Consider the following 13202-nt stretch of genomic DNA (forward strand, 5'->3'; position numbering starts at 1 on the left):
AGGGTTGTGGTGCCAGAAGCAAGCTCTGGCTGGGAGACTTACCTGCTTGACTCCCTGCCTGTCCCACCCCTGCACTGGCTGCAGGGGCCACATGGTTTTTCAACAGCTATGAGCCTGAGGGGAGGGGACATTGACAACAGGCAGCTCACACTGGCCCAAAACCATACACTGTGGTTTCTGAGTATTTTTTTTAGAATTCCCTATTTGGGGAGAGGAGGGAAAAAATTGTCAAGTTAATTTCTTTTTTAAAATGTGGCTTGTTTGAAGCTGCTCAGAAATTTCTAATGTTAGAGCAAGTTCAGGGGCGGGGAGGGAGGGTAAGTAAGCACAATGAGGGTTAGACATTACATTAATTTTACTCACTATTATACAACAGAGCACATGGAGAGAGCACCTTCACATATACAAGAGAATCTCAGAGTTACAAACATCTCAGGAATGGAGAATGTTTGTAGCTCTAAAATGTTCATAACTCTGAACAAAATACCATGTTTCTTTTAAACATTTACAGCTTTGAAACTTTACTATACAAGAGAAAAATGCTGCTTTTACCCATCTTAAGCACAATTGCCTTACCTTGTCATCTCTTTTTAAAAATGTCCCCCTTTTAGTAGTTTACCTTTAACATAGTGCTGTACTGCATTTTTTTTAAATCTCTGCTGCTGCCTGATTGCATACTTTTGCTTCCAAATGAGGTGCGTGGTTGCTCGATCAGTTTGTAGTTCTGCTGTTCATAACTCTCAGGTCCTACTGTATGGTGTATAGAATGTAGCAAACCAACTACACAAATGTGCTACTCATAGAATAATTTGCATACATATGTGCAATAACTTACTGATTTACTTACTTTACATGAAATCACCTTCCCTGTCTCTGTCTAGATTTCTCTCTAGGAAACGTCCTAAACCTCAACAAGTTTCAAGCAACTACCATTTTTAAAAAACAACTTGCCAGAGAAGGGTTTCTGCCTTCTCTTTCCCCTCTCCACCTATTACCCGAAATTAGCATGGTTTGTTGGCCGGGGATGGACAGGATTAAAATACAAAATCAGCGTCCGTTTTTCTAATCAGAAACATGCCTGAGTTTTGAAGTCTAATATAGTGCAGCTCTGCAGAGATAGTAATGGGTTTACTAACCATGTAGGATTAAGAATTTTTACCATTAAGAAGGAGAGAGATTCCTTTGGTCTCATTGGAACCCACCATTACTTCAAGCCCTTAAGGCACATTCTGGAATTTCAGTTTTTGACATTCAGAAATACGGTATCATTTTAGGAAGTTTATTATATTAGTTTTGATGTCTCTCTCCTTATGAGTCCTGCTCAGTTTTATTCCTTGTAACTAAAGTACCTGGATTTACAAAAGGAAAGAAATAAGAAATAGTGTCAATAACATTTTTTAAAATTTCTGTAAAACATTCCTAATTTTTTAAACATCTGCATCCTTTAGAATATACATCATGACATTCCTTTGGGATGTCTTTATATAACTCACTTGTGTCTGCCATTCCTAACTAATGCAACCTTTTCAAAAACATGCTGATAAAAATCTTTATTCCGGTGTACAACATATACTTAATTACATATGCACTCATGTGCATGCGTATCTGTTATAAGACTTTTACCAAAGAAGCTGCACCTGTGTGATTCCTGGTTAATATTTGGAATTAGTTTATAATAAATTCCTCATTTACTAAATGGAAATGTATGAAAAAATTTACAGAAAAGCATGGAAAGCATAATTTGTTTGCCACATATTTGTACACAGAGACATATGTTTGTTTTGAAAGTATTCCATATTTCACTGTGTTTTGTAGAGATGTGTATGAGAATAAATGTCTGGGACCTAAAGCCTTTCACTTTTGATTCTACTATGTAATGGACTCAAAAGACAGCGACAACTTCATCATTTAACAACAAAAATAAAGCAAGTAATCGTTGGCAAAAAAAAAATTGTTTTGCATTACTGTTTCTTGCACTGATTTCTAAAACCAACACAGGGGGCCAAAATTTAAATTTGCCTTTCTCATGTGAATAATCCTACTTAAATCATTGAAACTGCTTATGTAAATAAGGACAGCAGATCTGACCCTAAAACACCTTCCTAAAAAGGGTGGGGGGAGAAACTAATCACCAAAGTGCATTCACCACCAGTAGCTACAATTCTTCATACATTTACACTTTGGGCAATATTATGTACATGAAAAAAACCAAATATAAATAAATGTGTAGCTTCCCTTTAAGTATGCACATTTATAATGAAGCACATCACATTCCTGGCTTTCAAAGAACATTTTGAAAAAATAAAATAAACCCATCTCTTGACAATTAACCTTGAAGATATCGATAAATACAGCATGTAGGAATTAAAGAACAGTAATAAGGTAGTAAATCTTTCACACAAAAGTTATGGTTGCTGTAGAGTTGGAGTGACTATGAAGATTCCAGGAAAGAAAATACTCCTCTCACCAGGAGAGGAGTAGGATGTCTGCAGTATTAATTCAGTTTCTTCTCCAGGGGACTCTTTTTATCATCAGCATTTTCTGGACTGAAGTCAGTACAGAATCCATTAGGGGCTGGCAGAGAAGAAGTCTTCAAACAATTTTCAATGTCCATCTGATCATTGTACAGATACTCTTCTGCAAAATCTGGATACATTTCTGCATATCTGTAGAAGTCATCTAAAAACAGACATTTTTGTTACAAGGAAGCAATACCACGAAAACAAAGACCATTTAACTTTTGGATATTTAGAACCATTCACATTTCACTGATAATTCTCTTCTACTAGAGGACCACTGTCACATTTGTCCTCTTCCCCTTTTCACATCCAGCCTTCCAGAACTGCTCCTCTAGGAAAGCAGGTATATTAACAGATAGTACATTCATTTACTAATTCAACTAAAACACTATACTTTGATAGTGTTCCTCATTACGAAAAGAAAGATTTTTAATTTTGTCTATTGTTGTGATGATGGAAAAGAATAAAAAAGTTCTCTTTACGAGAAAGGATTTCTTTTATAGTGCCAGAAAAAGCTTCTGTTTTGTGTTAATGAGTCTGGCACTGGCATCTTGCCACCAAGTGTTTTGCTTATATTTACTCAGACATAGCTTTAACTGTAAAATACTTTGGAGACCTCAAGTCGTAACAAGCAATTTTCACACCATAAAGGATACTGATGTCAGAGGCAGCAAAGTGCAAATTGTAGTACTTCCTACATTAAGATTATACTTCAGAGTATTTTATATACAAACATGCTATATTAATTTGGCTTAAATGTGTCAGATCACTGCACCATTCCAGAAAAGCATGGTGAGGGCTTGTGCTTGGTTTCCCTAGTGTGAGGGCTATTCTTTAGGACAGTTCTACCCTACAGCCTAAAGCTGATAACATTTATGTTGCTCAGGGGTGTAAAAAAGCTCCTCTCTTGAGCAATGGAAGTTTTGTGCTTTCCACACTGGTGCTATGTCAGTGGGAGATGCATTTTCTGCTTCTCACCAAGTAAAATCATGCTAATGGGAGAGTGCTCTCCCCCAGGCATAGTGCATCTTCCCTAGACATGCTACAGCTGCATTGGTGCAGCAGTGCCAATGTACTGCTGTAGTGTAAACCTGGGCCTGGTCTACACTATGAGTTCAGGTCAAATTTAGCCATATTAGGAAAATTTTCTCAAAACGAGTCCACACCACCACGCCTGTTCCACCAACTGTAACGGCTGCTAAAGTTGATTTCAATCCTCATGCTTGTCATGAGGATTAATGGTAAATTCAAGCATACATGGTCGAATTTCTGGTAGTGCAGACCGTGCTGTGAAAGTCGATGTTTTTGGCCTTCGGAAGGTGTCTCACAGTGCCCCAATGTGATCGCTCTAGCCACAGCTTTCAACTCTGCTGCTCTCCAGATGCACAGGAAAAGGCCCAGGAAAGTCTGAATTTTATTTCCTCTTTAGCCAGTGTGATGAGCAGAGGCGGCAGCACACCTCAGCAAGATAGCTGACCATAAATGCTCCGGGTCAAAAACAAACTTCATGGATTTGATTGCTGTGTGGGGATGGGAATCTCTGCAGGAAGAAACTACAAAGCTGCAGAAGAAATACAGATATCCATGCCAAGATCGTAAATGGCATGGAAGAGAATAGATACACTGGGACACTCACGCACACATACAGAAGACAGAGGAGACAAGCGGATGATTTGAAAAGTTCCTTGAAAGAGACCTTATGTATGCAGAAGTTTTGCAGCCATTGCTGGTCATCCAATAGCTGCATAACTATGCAATCCCACCAGTCTGTGCTTGTCTCTCAGCATCAGAATAGGCGGTCCACTGGATTGACTGTTGCCAGCATCTGCTGGCTACTCCATGCAAGTGTTTCAAACATGTCTGTGTTCATGACCTCATTCTTCCTCGCTCTGGCAGATCCTGACTAGGCTCTGAACATACTGCAGCATAAGGCATGAGGTGTTTGCAATGATTAACACAGCACTTTGCAACTGAACACTTTATAGCTGAATGAAGTCCATATTTCCTCTGCTATGGATAACCAAGGGAAAAGGGCACTAAAGGTTGTTTGCCTTTGCTTTCAGGCAGGGGGGAAGGAGGATGAGTGCGCAATGGGACACGGACAACATGTCGTCATAACCACCCACTACACTTTCTATCCCATCAGGCACTGTGAACCTAACTCAGAATGCAAAGGGGCAGCAGGAACTTCAGTTTAGCTACCCACAGTGCATTGCTGTCAAAGTTGACAGGAGCCATCCTACTGGAGATGCACTACATTGAACTCTTGCACAACTGGGTGCTAAAAAAATGGATCTTAATAAATTTGACCTAATCTCAGAGTGCAGACATGGCCTCATGCTCAAAAAGGTGCAAACTGCTCCCCTTGGTGCATCTGGATTGGCATGGAGCTCGGAGGGTGGCAATATCTTCTCTTTATTACCCCATTTGGGGTGATGTATTTCCTTTGTGTAGGGAAAAGTCATTGGGCTTAGGTGAGCACTGCATAGTCTTTAAATTGGTGTTTAAAAGGGTAAGTGATTTTACCAAGTCTGCCCTCCATCTTCCAATGCAATCTGGATACTATATAACCCTTTATATTTTGTTCCATCTTTAATCCTACACTTTACAAGGACATGTCCTCTCAGGCCTTAATTCTGTGACTTCAATGGAAAATGATGATGTTAAACACCTCAAAATCTGGCTCTATCGCATAAGTTGAAAAACTTCTTGTATCTTTTTTAAATGTGTATTTGCTTCTTAATTTTGCACTCCTGCCTCTACAATCCCCAAACAATGGCTATATTCAAACTAGGCTAAGAAGTGAATTTAAACATGTCGAAGTCTCTGGTGGGGGAAAAAAAAAATCTCTTCACAAAAAGAATAAATAAACCTGGAAAAATGTGAGTAGCTGTACATTTTGGCATATTTGAGCAAAAACAAACTGAAATGTAAACTCAAGGAGCAATCTTTCTTTGCACTGATGTCACTGGTAGCAAAGAGGAATTCATCCTCACACTGCTAAATCAATAGAAAAAACATGTTTTGTCTGACAAATCTTTTGCAACGTTTTACTTCTTAAAAAGGATGAACATTCTGTCCAAAATAATGCATTTAAAACAAGGGTTTACAAATTCTAACACAATACAATCAAATATTTAAAATATACAGTTTTAATACACCGATTATTCAGAACTGGAACCACTTACTGCACTCAACAAATGTGATACTTACAAGAATACTAGTGACTGAAAAACTGTGCTGTCACACAGCTACAATTTGTACTCATATGAGTAAAAAAAAGCAACATGGCTGAGAATTTAAAAACTGAAGGTTAACAGATTGTGAATCCCAGTGATAAATGAACTTAGTGATATTCCAAACAAAAGGAGCACTCAACCATGCTTTGTAGCTGTTTCCATGACTTCACAGTGACTCACCCATTCTAAGCTTCAGTGATATTTGGGGTTATTATATATACTGGCTCTGTTGCTGTGTGGGTAATTGGGTTGATTTGTGTTTTGTGTACTGGAGCAGCTATGGATGGTGAATGAAGAGTAGGTGCTGTGGTGCAAATCATGAATTTTGTGGTTATTGTGTATTCTAGTTGTGTCGCTAGACTGTGTTGATGTGCGTAACTGTGTTGATTTATGTCTGGGGGCATTATTCTGGGATATTTGTGTTTCTTTGTGCAGGTGGCAGCTGGGCCTAGTAATCCACCATCTGTGCAGTTTCTCCCATACAACCAATGAAATTGCTGCATGCAAATAGATGGTGACTGGCTCAGTTACCTCTGATAGCACAATAGTTTAGGACTCTTGGGATAGCCTTACTGTAGCTGTACACTGCATGGGTATGAAGTCAAAATGTCAGAGAACTTAAAAATCAGTAACACACTATAAAACTCAGTCATGATTGAACCTAGCGATATTCTGAACAAAAAGTGCTCACCCACCCCGTACCTATTTCTATCGCCTCAAACTGACTGATAACTGGCTTCAGAGACAAAGTGACAATTCTGGAACCTTATTATATAGGTAGTATAATACAACACATGGTAACAAATTTTAATGCACTAACTCAGGGGTGGGCAAAGTACGGATGCAGGTCACATCTGGCCCATCAGACTTTTTAATCTGGCCTCAAGTTCATGCTGGGAAGCAGAGTCAAGAGCTTGCTCTTTGTGTGCTCCCACCAGGAATGGGGTTAGGGGTTTGCTTTGCCCCATTCCATGTGGCTCCCAGACACAGGAGCAGCCAAGGGGCTCTGCACACTACCCACACCCCAAGTGCCAGCTCTGACCCCAACCTTCTGTCTCAGCACCGATCCCCCTCACATCCTCCAACCCTTTGTTCCCAGTATAGTGCACCCTCCTGCACCCCAAACCTGATCCCAGAGCTTGTAACCCCAGCTGGAGCTCTCACCACCCCTCCATACAATTTCCATCCTAAGATGTGGCCCTCAGGCCAAAAAGTTTGCCTGTCCCTGCTCTGAGTAATGCACTTGACTAATCTCTAAGATGAGGGGGCCTGACATTTCTCAAGCTGTCCCAATGCCTCAAATACAGTGGTTTTCTGACTATATTTTTCTAGTTGACTAATAAAGAAGGGTTCTGGAAACATCTGAAGTAAGGATCTTGAGAGTCATGTAAAGTTCGGGCATCATCTCATCAGTTTAAGTATTGTTTGGGAAAGAAAATGCGGAGGTCCATGGTCTTTTGAAATCTGACACCAGCATGATTAAACATTTAGGATAAAATATCACTACCACCTTTTCCCCATGGAAGAAAGTAGATTTCCACGACAGTTTAGAATCTCACTAATTTTCCTGGCAGAGGTGGTAGTCCCTCGGAAGTTAGTGGAGAAAGTAGTTGGAAGGAGGTTCCCAGAAAGAGGGAATTCATAAACTATGGAATAGGCATGAAGCAGTCCTTTTACAAATTCTAAAATATTACAAAGGTTGAGCATTGTATAAATATGTCCTGGAACTGGCATGTTGAAACTGCAACTAAGTGGACCCTGACAGAAATAATGATAAGGCTCAATAGCATGAGCTGAAAGTTGCAGTCCAAAATCTTGGGAGTAGGAGCTTCTAATAGGTTTGCACAATGTTGTGAAGCCTAGATGTGATTTTTTCTACTTTGAATTGTTCAATTATTTTAGACTCACAGAGTTTAAGGCTAGGAGGGACCATCAAGTTGGCGCTTTTGTGTGTCATAAGTGTTTAAATTTCACCAACTTATCCCTCCATTAAACTCAGGAACATGTGTTTAACTAAAGCATAAGTTCAAGAGAGGCATCCAGTCATGATCTGAAGAAATGAAGAGCTGGAGAGTTCACCACTTCCTTTGGTAGGTATTTTTTCCAAAAGGTTATTCACCTTGATTGTTAAAAATATTGAGCATCATGGTGGGCTGGATCCGAACATTTGACAGGCCACAGGCCGTATTTTGCCTGCTCCTGTCCTAACCAGGGTCAAACTGAGGATGACTGACTGAATGAGTTTCAGAACCTTTCTTGGCACTATCATGGGGAGCTATTAGGGTAGAGAACCAGCTTATAGAGGTTCTGAGAGAGTGGGTTCTCTGCGATAAGACAGCTTTTCTGGGAGCAGAGGAATGTCTTTGCAAATCTGACACTCCTCTCAAGCACTGCTCCAAAAGCAGAGCTTTTGCCAGCTCTGGAGTGGTGCATTCTGATGGAGAAAGATCAACATATGGGGCAACAGTCCAGGACGCAGCTCACATCCAAACAAAAAACATTGTGTTCACCTGTTAATGGACTACGCCCTTCACACAATAAGCATAAGATGGGGGTTTAGGCTCAGCCTTTAGAAGAAAGGTGCTTTGATGCAGAGTAGTAGTCAGAAGAAAGAAAACAATGTTAAAAGTGGAGAATTGTTAATAGGGCATGAAATATCCATAAACTATATAGATTGTGGTAAATGCTAACATGTAAAAATATTTATAAAATGGATTTGATAAAAGGTGATTACAGTATATCCGGGTCACATTGCTGAATTTCTGTCTCACTTCCACTGGAAGTAAAAGAGAACTGAGAGACACTCAGACCTGCTCGTCCGTATATACCAGGGGTTCCCAAACTTTTTGACACAGGGACCAGTAAATCCATTGACAAACTTTCAGAGGACTGGTAATGTTCATTTGCATATTTGCATATTCATTAATCAAATGATGAATATTCAAATAAGTTGTTTCTGATCCTCCCAAAACCCCCAATGCCAGCTTTAGCAAAGCTTCTGATATGGTCACCCACAATATTCTTGCCAGCAAGTTAAGGAATATGGATTGGATAAATGGACTGTAAGACATACAGAAAACTGGTTAGACCAGGGTTTTCCAAACTTTTTACTTTAGTTGGAAACCTTTCTCTCTCCCCCCCCCCCCCCCCCAATACTGCTTTTTGCAGCCCAAAAATATAAACACATAAAAAACAAACTGAGAAAATACCAGACATATAACATGTCTGGTATTTTCTCATTTGGTAAGTTGTATTATTACTAGATGTATCAGTTTGTAGTTTTGAACTGCCTGGCTGGTAAATGTGCTCAGGCTGCATGAGTGTGTCTGCCAGCCAGACAGTTCACAACTACTCGAGGGATGTGTATGTGGGGGGACAACAGAATCCCCGGGCCGGACTAACTCATGCTTTGTGCTTTGCGGGGGGAGGGGGAAACAGGGGCAGCATCTCAAGATCTACATATGGCCGGGTCAGTCCCACTCCCCGCAGTCCGATTAATTCCTCCCCCCTGCTCCTCCCGCTGTGCCTCTGGCCAGCCCCACTTCCCCCAACTCCCTCCCGGGCAGCCAGTTCTCCCCCGCTTCTCCTCCCAATCTCCTTTGGCCAGCCCCACTGCCCACATCCAGCCCTCCTTCTGGCGGCCGCTTCTTCTCCCCCCCCCCCCCCCCCACATCTTCCCTGGACAGCTCCCTGCCCCCAACCTCGCACCTCCTGGCAGCCCTGCTTCCACCGGCCCCCCAATCTCCCCAGCCTGCCCAGATTCCCCCATCCAGTGCTGCTTCTGGTGACCAGCTCTCCCCTCCTCCTCACCCGAGAATCCCCTGGTACCTGCACCTTCCCTTAGCCCTACACCCTCCTGATGCCTCCCCCTTCCCTTACTGCCCCTGCCCCCTTTGTCCTCTCTTTCCCAATACCCACCCCCTCAGCACTCTCTGCCCCATCCCCTCCTGCCCCTCTGTGCCCTCACACATGACTTACTCCATCCCCACCTCTCTCATGTCCATCCCTTCTTTCAAGTCTTCTCCCAGCACCTCCCCCTCCAGCCCCCAATGCCCTTCCCCTTTCCTCTCCTCTCCCAGCATCACCCTGTCCCCCCTCCCACTGACACCTCCCCTCCTACTCGTTCCCTCATTGTCTGCACTTGGCCCCCTGGCATTTGTCTCTCTGGGTATGTCTACACTACCACCCTAGTTCGAACTAGGGTGGTTAATGTAGTCAATCGAAGTTGCAAATGAAGCCTGGGATTTAAATATCCCGGGCTTCATTTGCATCTTGCCGGGCGCCACCATTTTTAAATCCCCGGTAGTTTGGACTCCGTGCCCGCGGCTACACGAGGCACAGAGTAGGTAGTTCGAATTAGGCTTTCTAATTCGAACTACCGTTACATCTCGTTCCACGGGCATGGAGTCCGAACTATCGGGGATTTAAAAATGGCGGCGCCCGGCAAGATGCAAATGAAGCCCGGGATATTTAAATCCGAGGCTTCATTTGCAACTTTGATTGACTACATTAACCACCCTAGTTCCAACTAGGGTGGTAGTGTAGACATACCCTCTCTCCTGTACCCTGTCACTTGGTGCCTTCCCCTCCCAAGCCCCTTCTCCTTCCACTCCTCCCACTCCGCACAAGCCTGCTGCCGCCGCTGCCACCTCCTTGCCTCCTCCCAGGCACGTTCCCTACCTTATGCCTTCAACATTGCGGGGTCAGAGGCCGCCGGAGCCAGCGTGGCCCCGCCACGTGCCTCCGAAGACTTTTAAAATCCCGGGCCGTGACGTCACGTCACGCCCGGGTGTCCTCCCCGCCCACATGCAACGCTGCACATAGGCAGCAGCAGGCAGTGAGGAGGAGCCGCACATGGCGGGAACGCTCTGAGGGCAGGGTGGGAGGACGTGTGGGGGGGGGGGCGGGGCCGGGGCCGGGGCCCGCTCCAGGCAGAGCCGGGGCGGAGACACAGCTCCACATATCGGTGGAGCAGGGCCCCCGGCTCTGTAACTCGCCGGCACTTCCGGGTTCAGAGGTGCGGGGCCAGCAGCCACCAGGTATGCTGAGGCCCGGTATTTTTTGGGAAACGCTGGTATATACCCTCAGATGGAGGGGGTGGCACAGAAAGATATCCAGGGTGCAGTCACCGCCCCCTATGGACACTGCTGAGAAAAAGATTCCAATCCAGCCCCTTTTAAAACAAGCTAGACAAAGAAAGTATTTTCTGATTTGCTGCATTGCTTCCATTCCTTCTGGCATACTATGGTCTTTACTAAATAGTCAAGTGGATGGGAAAAAACCCCCAGCCATATAACTGAATTAAAAAAAAAAATCATATGAGCATAAATCATTATATGCAAGAAAACAGCATTGACAACACAAATAGAAAGGTGGCTATAAAAATTTCAGAAAATCCCTGCTGAAAAGCCCTGGCAAATTTAAAAATGTTCTATTATAAACAGAATTTTGACCATCTCATTTTCTATTCCTTTTCTATCAGTAATGTCTTCTATGACTGCAGTGTTCATCTGGATGGAAAGAAGATATTTCTCTCATACAGTGTTCATCAAAAACTTATTCTTCACTCATAAAATTCTTAAGATCTAGTAACATTAATTAGTAGGGAACATAATGAGATAGTTATATACACATCCCAGCAAACTGGAGCTTTGGTCAGCTTAATAAGGACCCCAGGGTAATTAAGCAGTTTGTGATGCGTGTAAAAATAATAGAACAACCTGCCTTAAGATTCAGGAACTTCAGGGGGTAGCCGAGTTAGTCTGTTACAGGCAAAAAAACAACAAATGGTCTGGTAGCACTTTATAGACTAACAAAACATGTAGATGGTATGAGCTTTCGTGGGCACAACCCACTTCTTCAAATGACCTCTACACCAACGTTCCACACACAGATGGATTACAGGCCATCAGGAACACCATTCCCGACATCAACACTGCACACCTGTTTACAGAGCTCTGCGACTTTGTCTTCACCCACAACTACTTTCAATTCAGAAACAATTTCTATCTGCAAATCAGCAGCACAGCCATGGACACTCACATGGCACCACAATATGCCAACATCTTTATGGCGGACCTTGAACAACGTTTCCTCAGCTCTCGCCCCCTAACACTCCTACTTTACTTACACTACATCGATGATATCTTCATCATATGGACCCACGGAAAAGAGACTCTTGAAGAATTCCGAAAGGATTTCAACAACTTCCACCCTACTATCAACCTCAGCCTGGACCAGTCCACAAGGGAAATCCACTTCCTGGACACTACAGTACAGTTAAATAATGGACAAATTTCCACCACCCTATATTGGAAACCCACCAACCACTACACTTACCTTCATGCTTCCAGCTTCCATCCAAGACACATTTTTCAGTCGATACAACCAGATTTGCTCCGACCCCACAGACAGAGACAATCACCTGCAGGATCTTTATAGAGCATTCCTAAAACTGAAATACTCACCTGGGGAAGTGAAAAATTGACAGAGCCAAAAAAATACCAAGACATGAACTACTTCAAGACAGACCCAAAAGAAAATATAACAGAACTCCTCCTGTTGTTACCTACAGTCCACAACTCAGACCCCTCCAACGCATTATACACAATTCATCTTGGAAAATGATCCCTCACTCTCAGAGGCCTTAGGAGAAAAACCTATTCTTGCTTACAGACAACCCCCGAACCTAAAATGTATTCTTTCTGATAACCATGCCACACAACCACATCATAGGCCTTCAGGAAGCCAGCCCTGCAACCAAAAAAAGATGCCAACTCTGCCCACATAACTACACTGGCGAATTCATCATGGAGCAAACAACATAAGCCACAAAATCAAAGGGTCATTTGACTGCACATCCAGTAATTTGATCTACGCCATCAAATGCCAGCAGTGCCCCACTGCTATATATATTGGACAAACTGGACGTTCTCTGCGGGAAAGAATCAATGGACACAAATCAGAAAAACGTCAAGGGAACATACAAAAGCCTGTTGGTGAGCACTTCAGCTTGCCTAACCACAGTCTGACAGACCTGCAAGTAGCTGTCTTGTAACAAACCAGCTCCACAAGCCAGATACAGAGGGAGACCCTAGAATCACAGTTCATCTACAATTTCAATTCACAGGCTAATGGACTCAATCTTGATATAGGCTGGTGGGAACTCTACCTACTTAATAACCACTGACGGTGCTAACAGCTCTCTGAGTGGTATCTTTCCTGTCTTAGGAATCTATCTGTTGACTTTGATTTTTATCTGCTTAGGTTTAAGTACCCATTCTCCAGATACTTAATGATGCTCTGTATCCTACCCACCTCCCTTTTTTTCCCCCTCTCCTCCCTCCCCTTCCCCTCTCATTTATTTCGAGTTTTCATATCCCCAACTCATAACTCCGGTCATCTGAAGAAGAGCTTTCATTGGCACAGCCCGCATGATACCATC

At 42.9% G+C, this 13202-nt stretch overlaps 1 protein-coding gene across 1 annotated transcript in view; it reads right to left on the minus strand.

Annotated features, from left to right (window-relative positions):
• Positions 1-291: 291 nt before the first annotated feature.
• LPCAT1 (lysophosphatidylcholine acyltransferase 1) overlaps positions 292-13202 on the minus strand; it is a 116100-nt gene continuing 103189 nt past the window's right edge. Inside the window, 1 exon segment of the mRNA XM_075921518.1 lies at positions 292-2679. Coding sequence (XP_075777633.1) covers positions 2495-2679 — 185 coding nt within the window. The 3' untranslated portion in view covers positions 292-2494.

This window comes from Pelodiscus sinensis, chromosome 2 (genome assembly GCF_049634645.1).
Source record: "Pelodiscus sinensis isolate JC-2024 chromosome 2, ASM4963464v1, whole genome shotgun sequence".
NCBI classification, from domain to species: Eukaryota; Metazoa; Chordata; order Testudines; family Trionychidae; genus Pelodiscus; species Pelodiscus sinensis.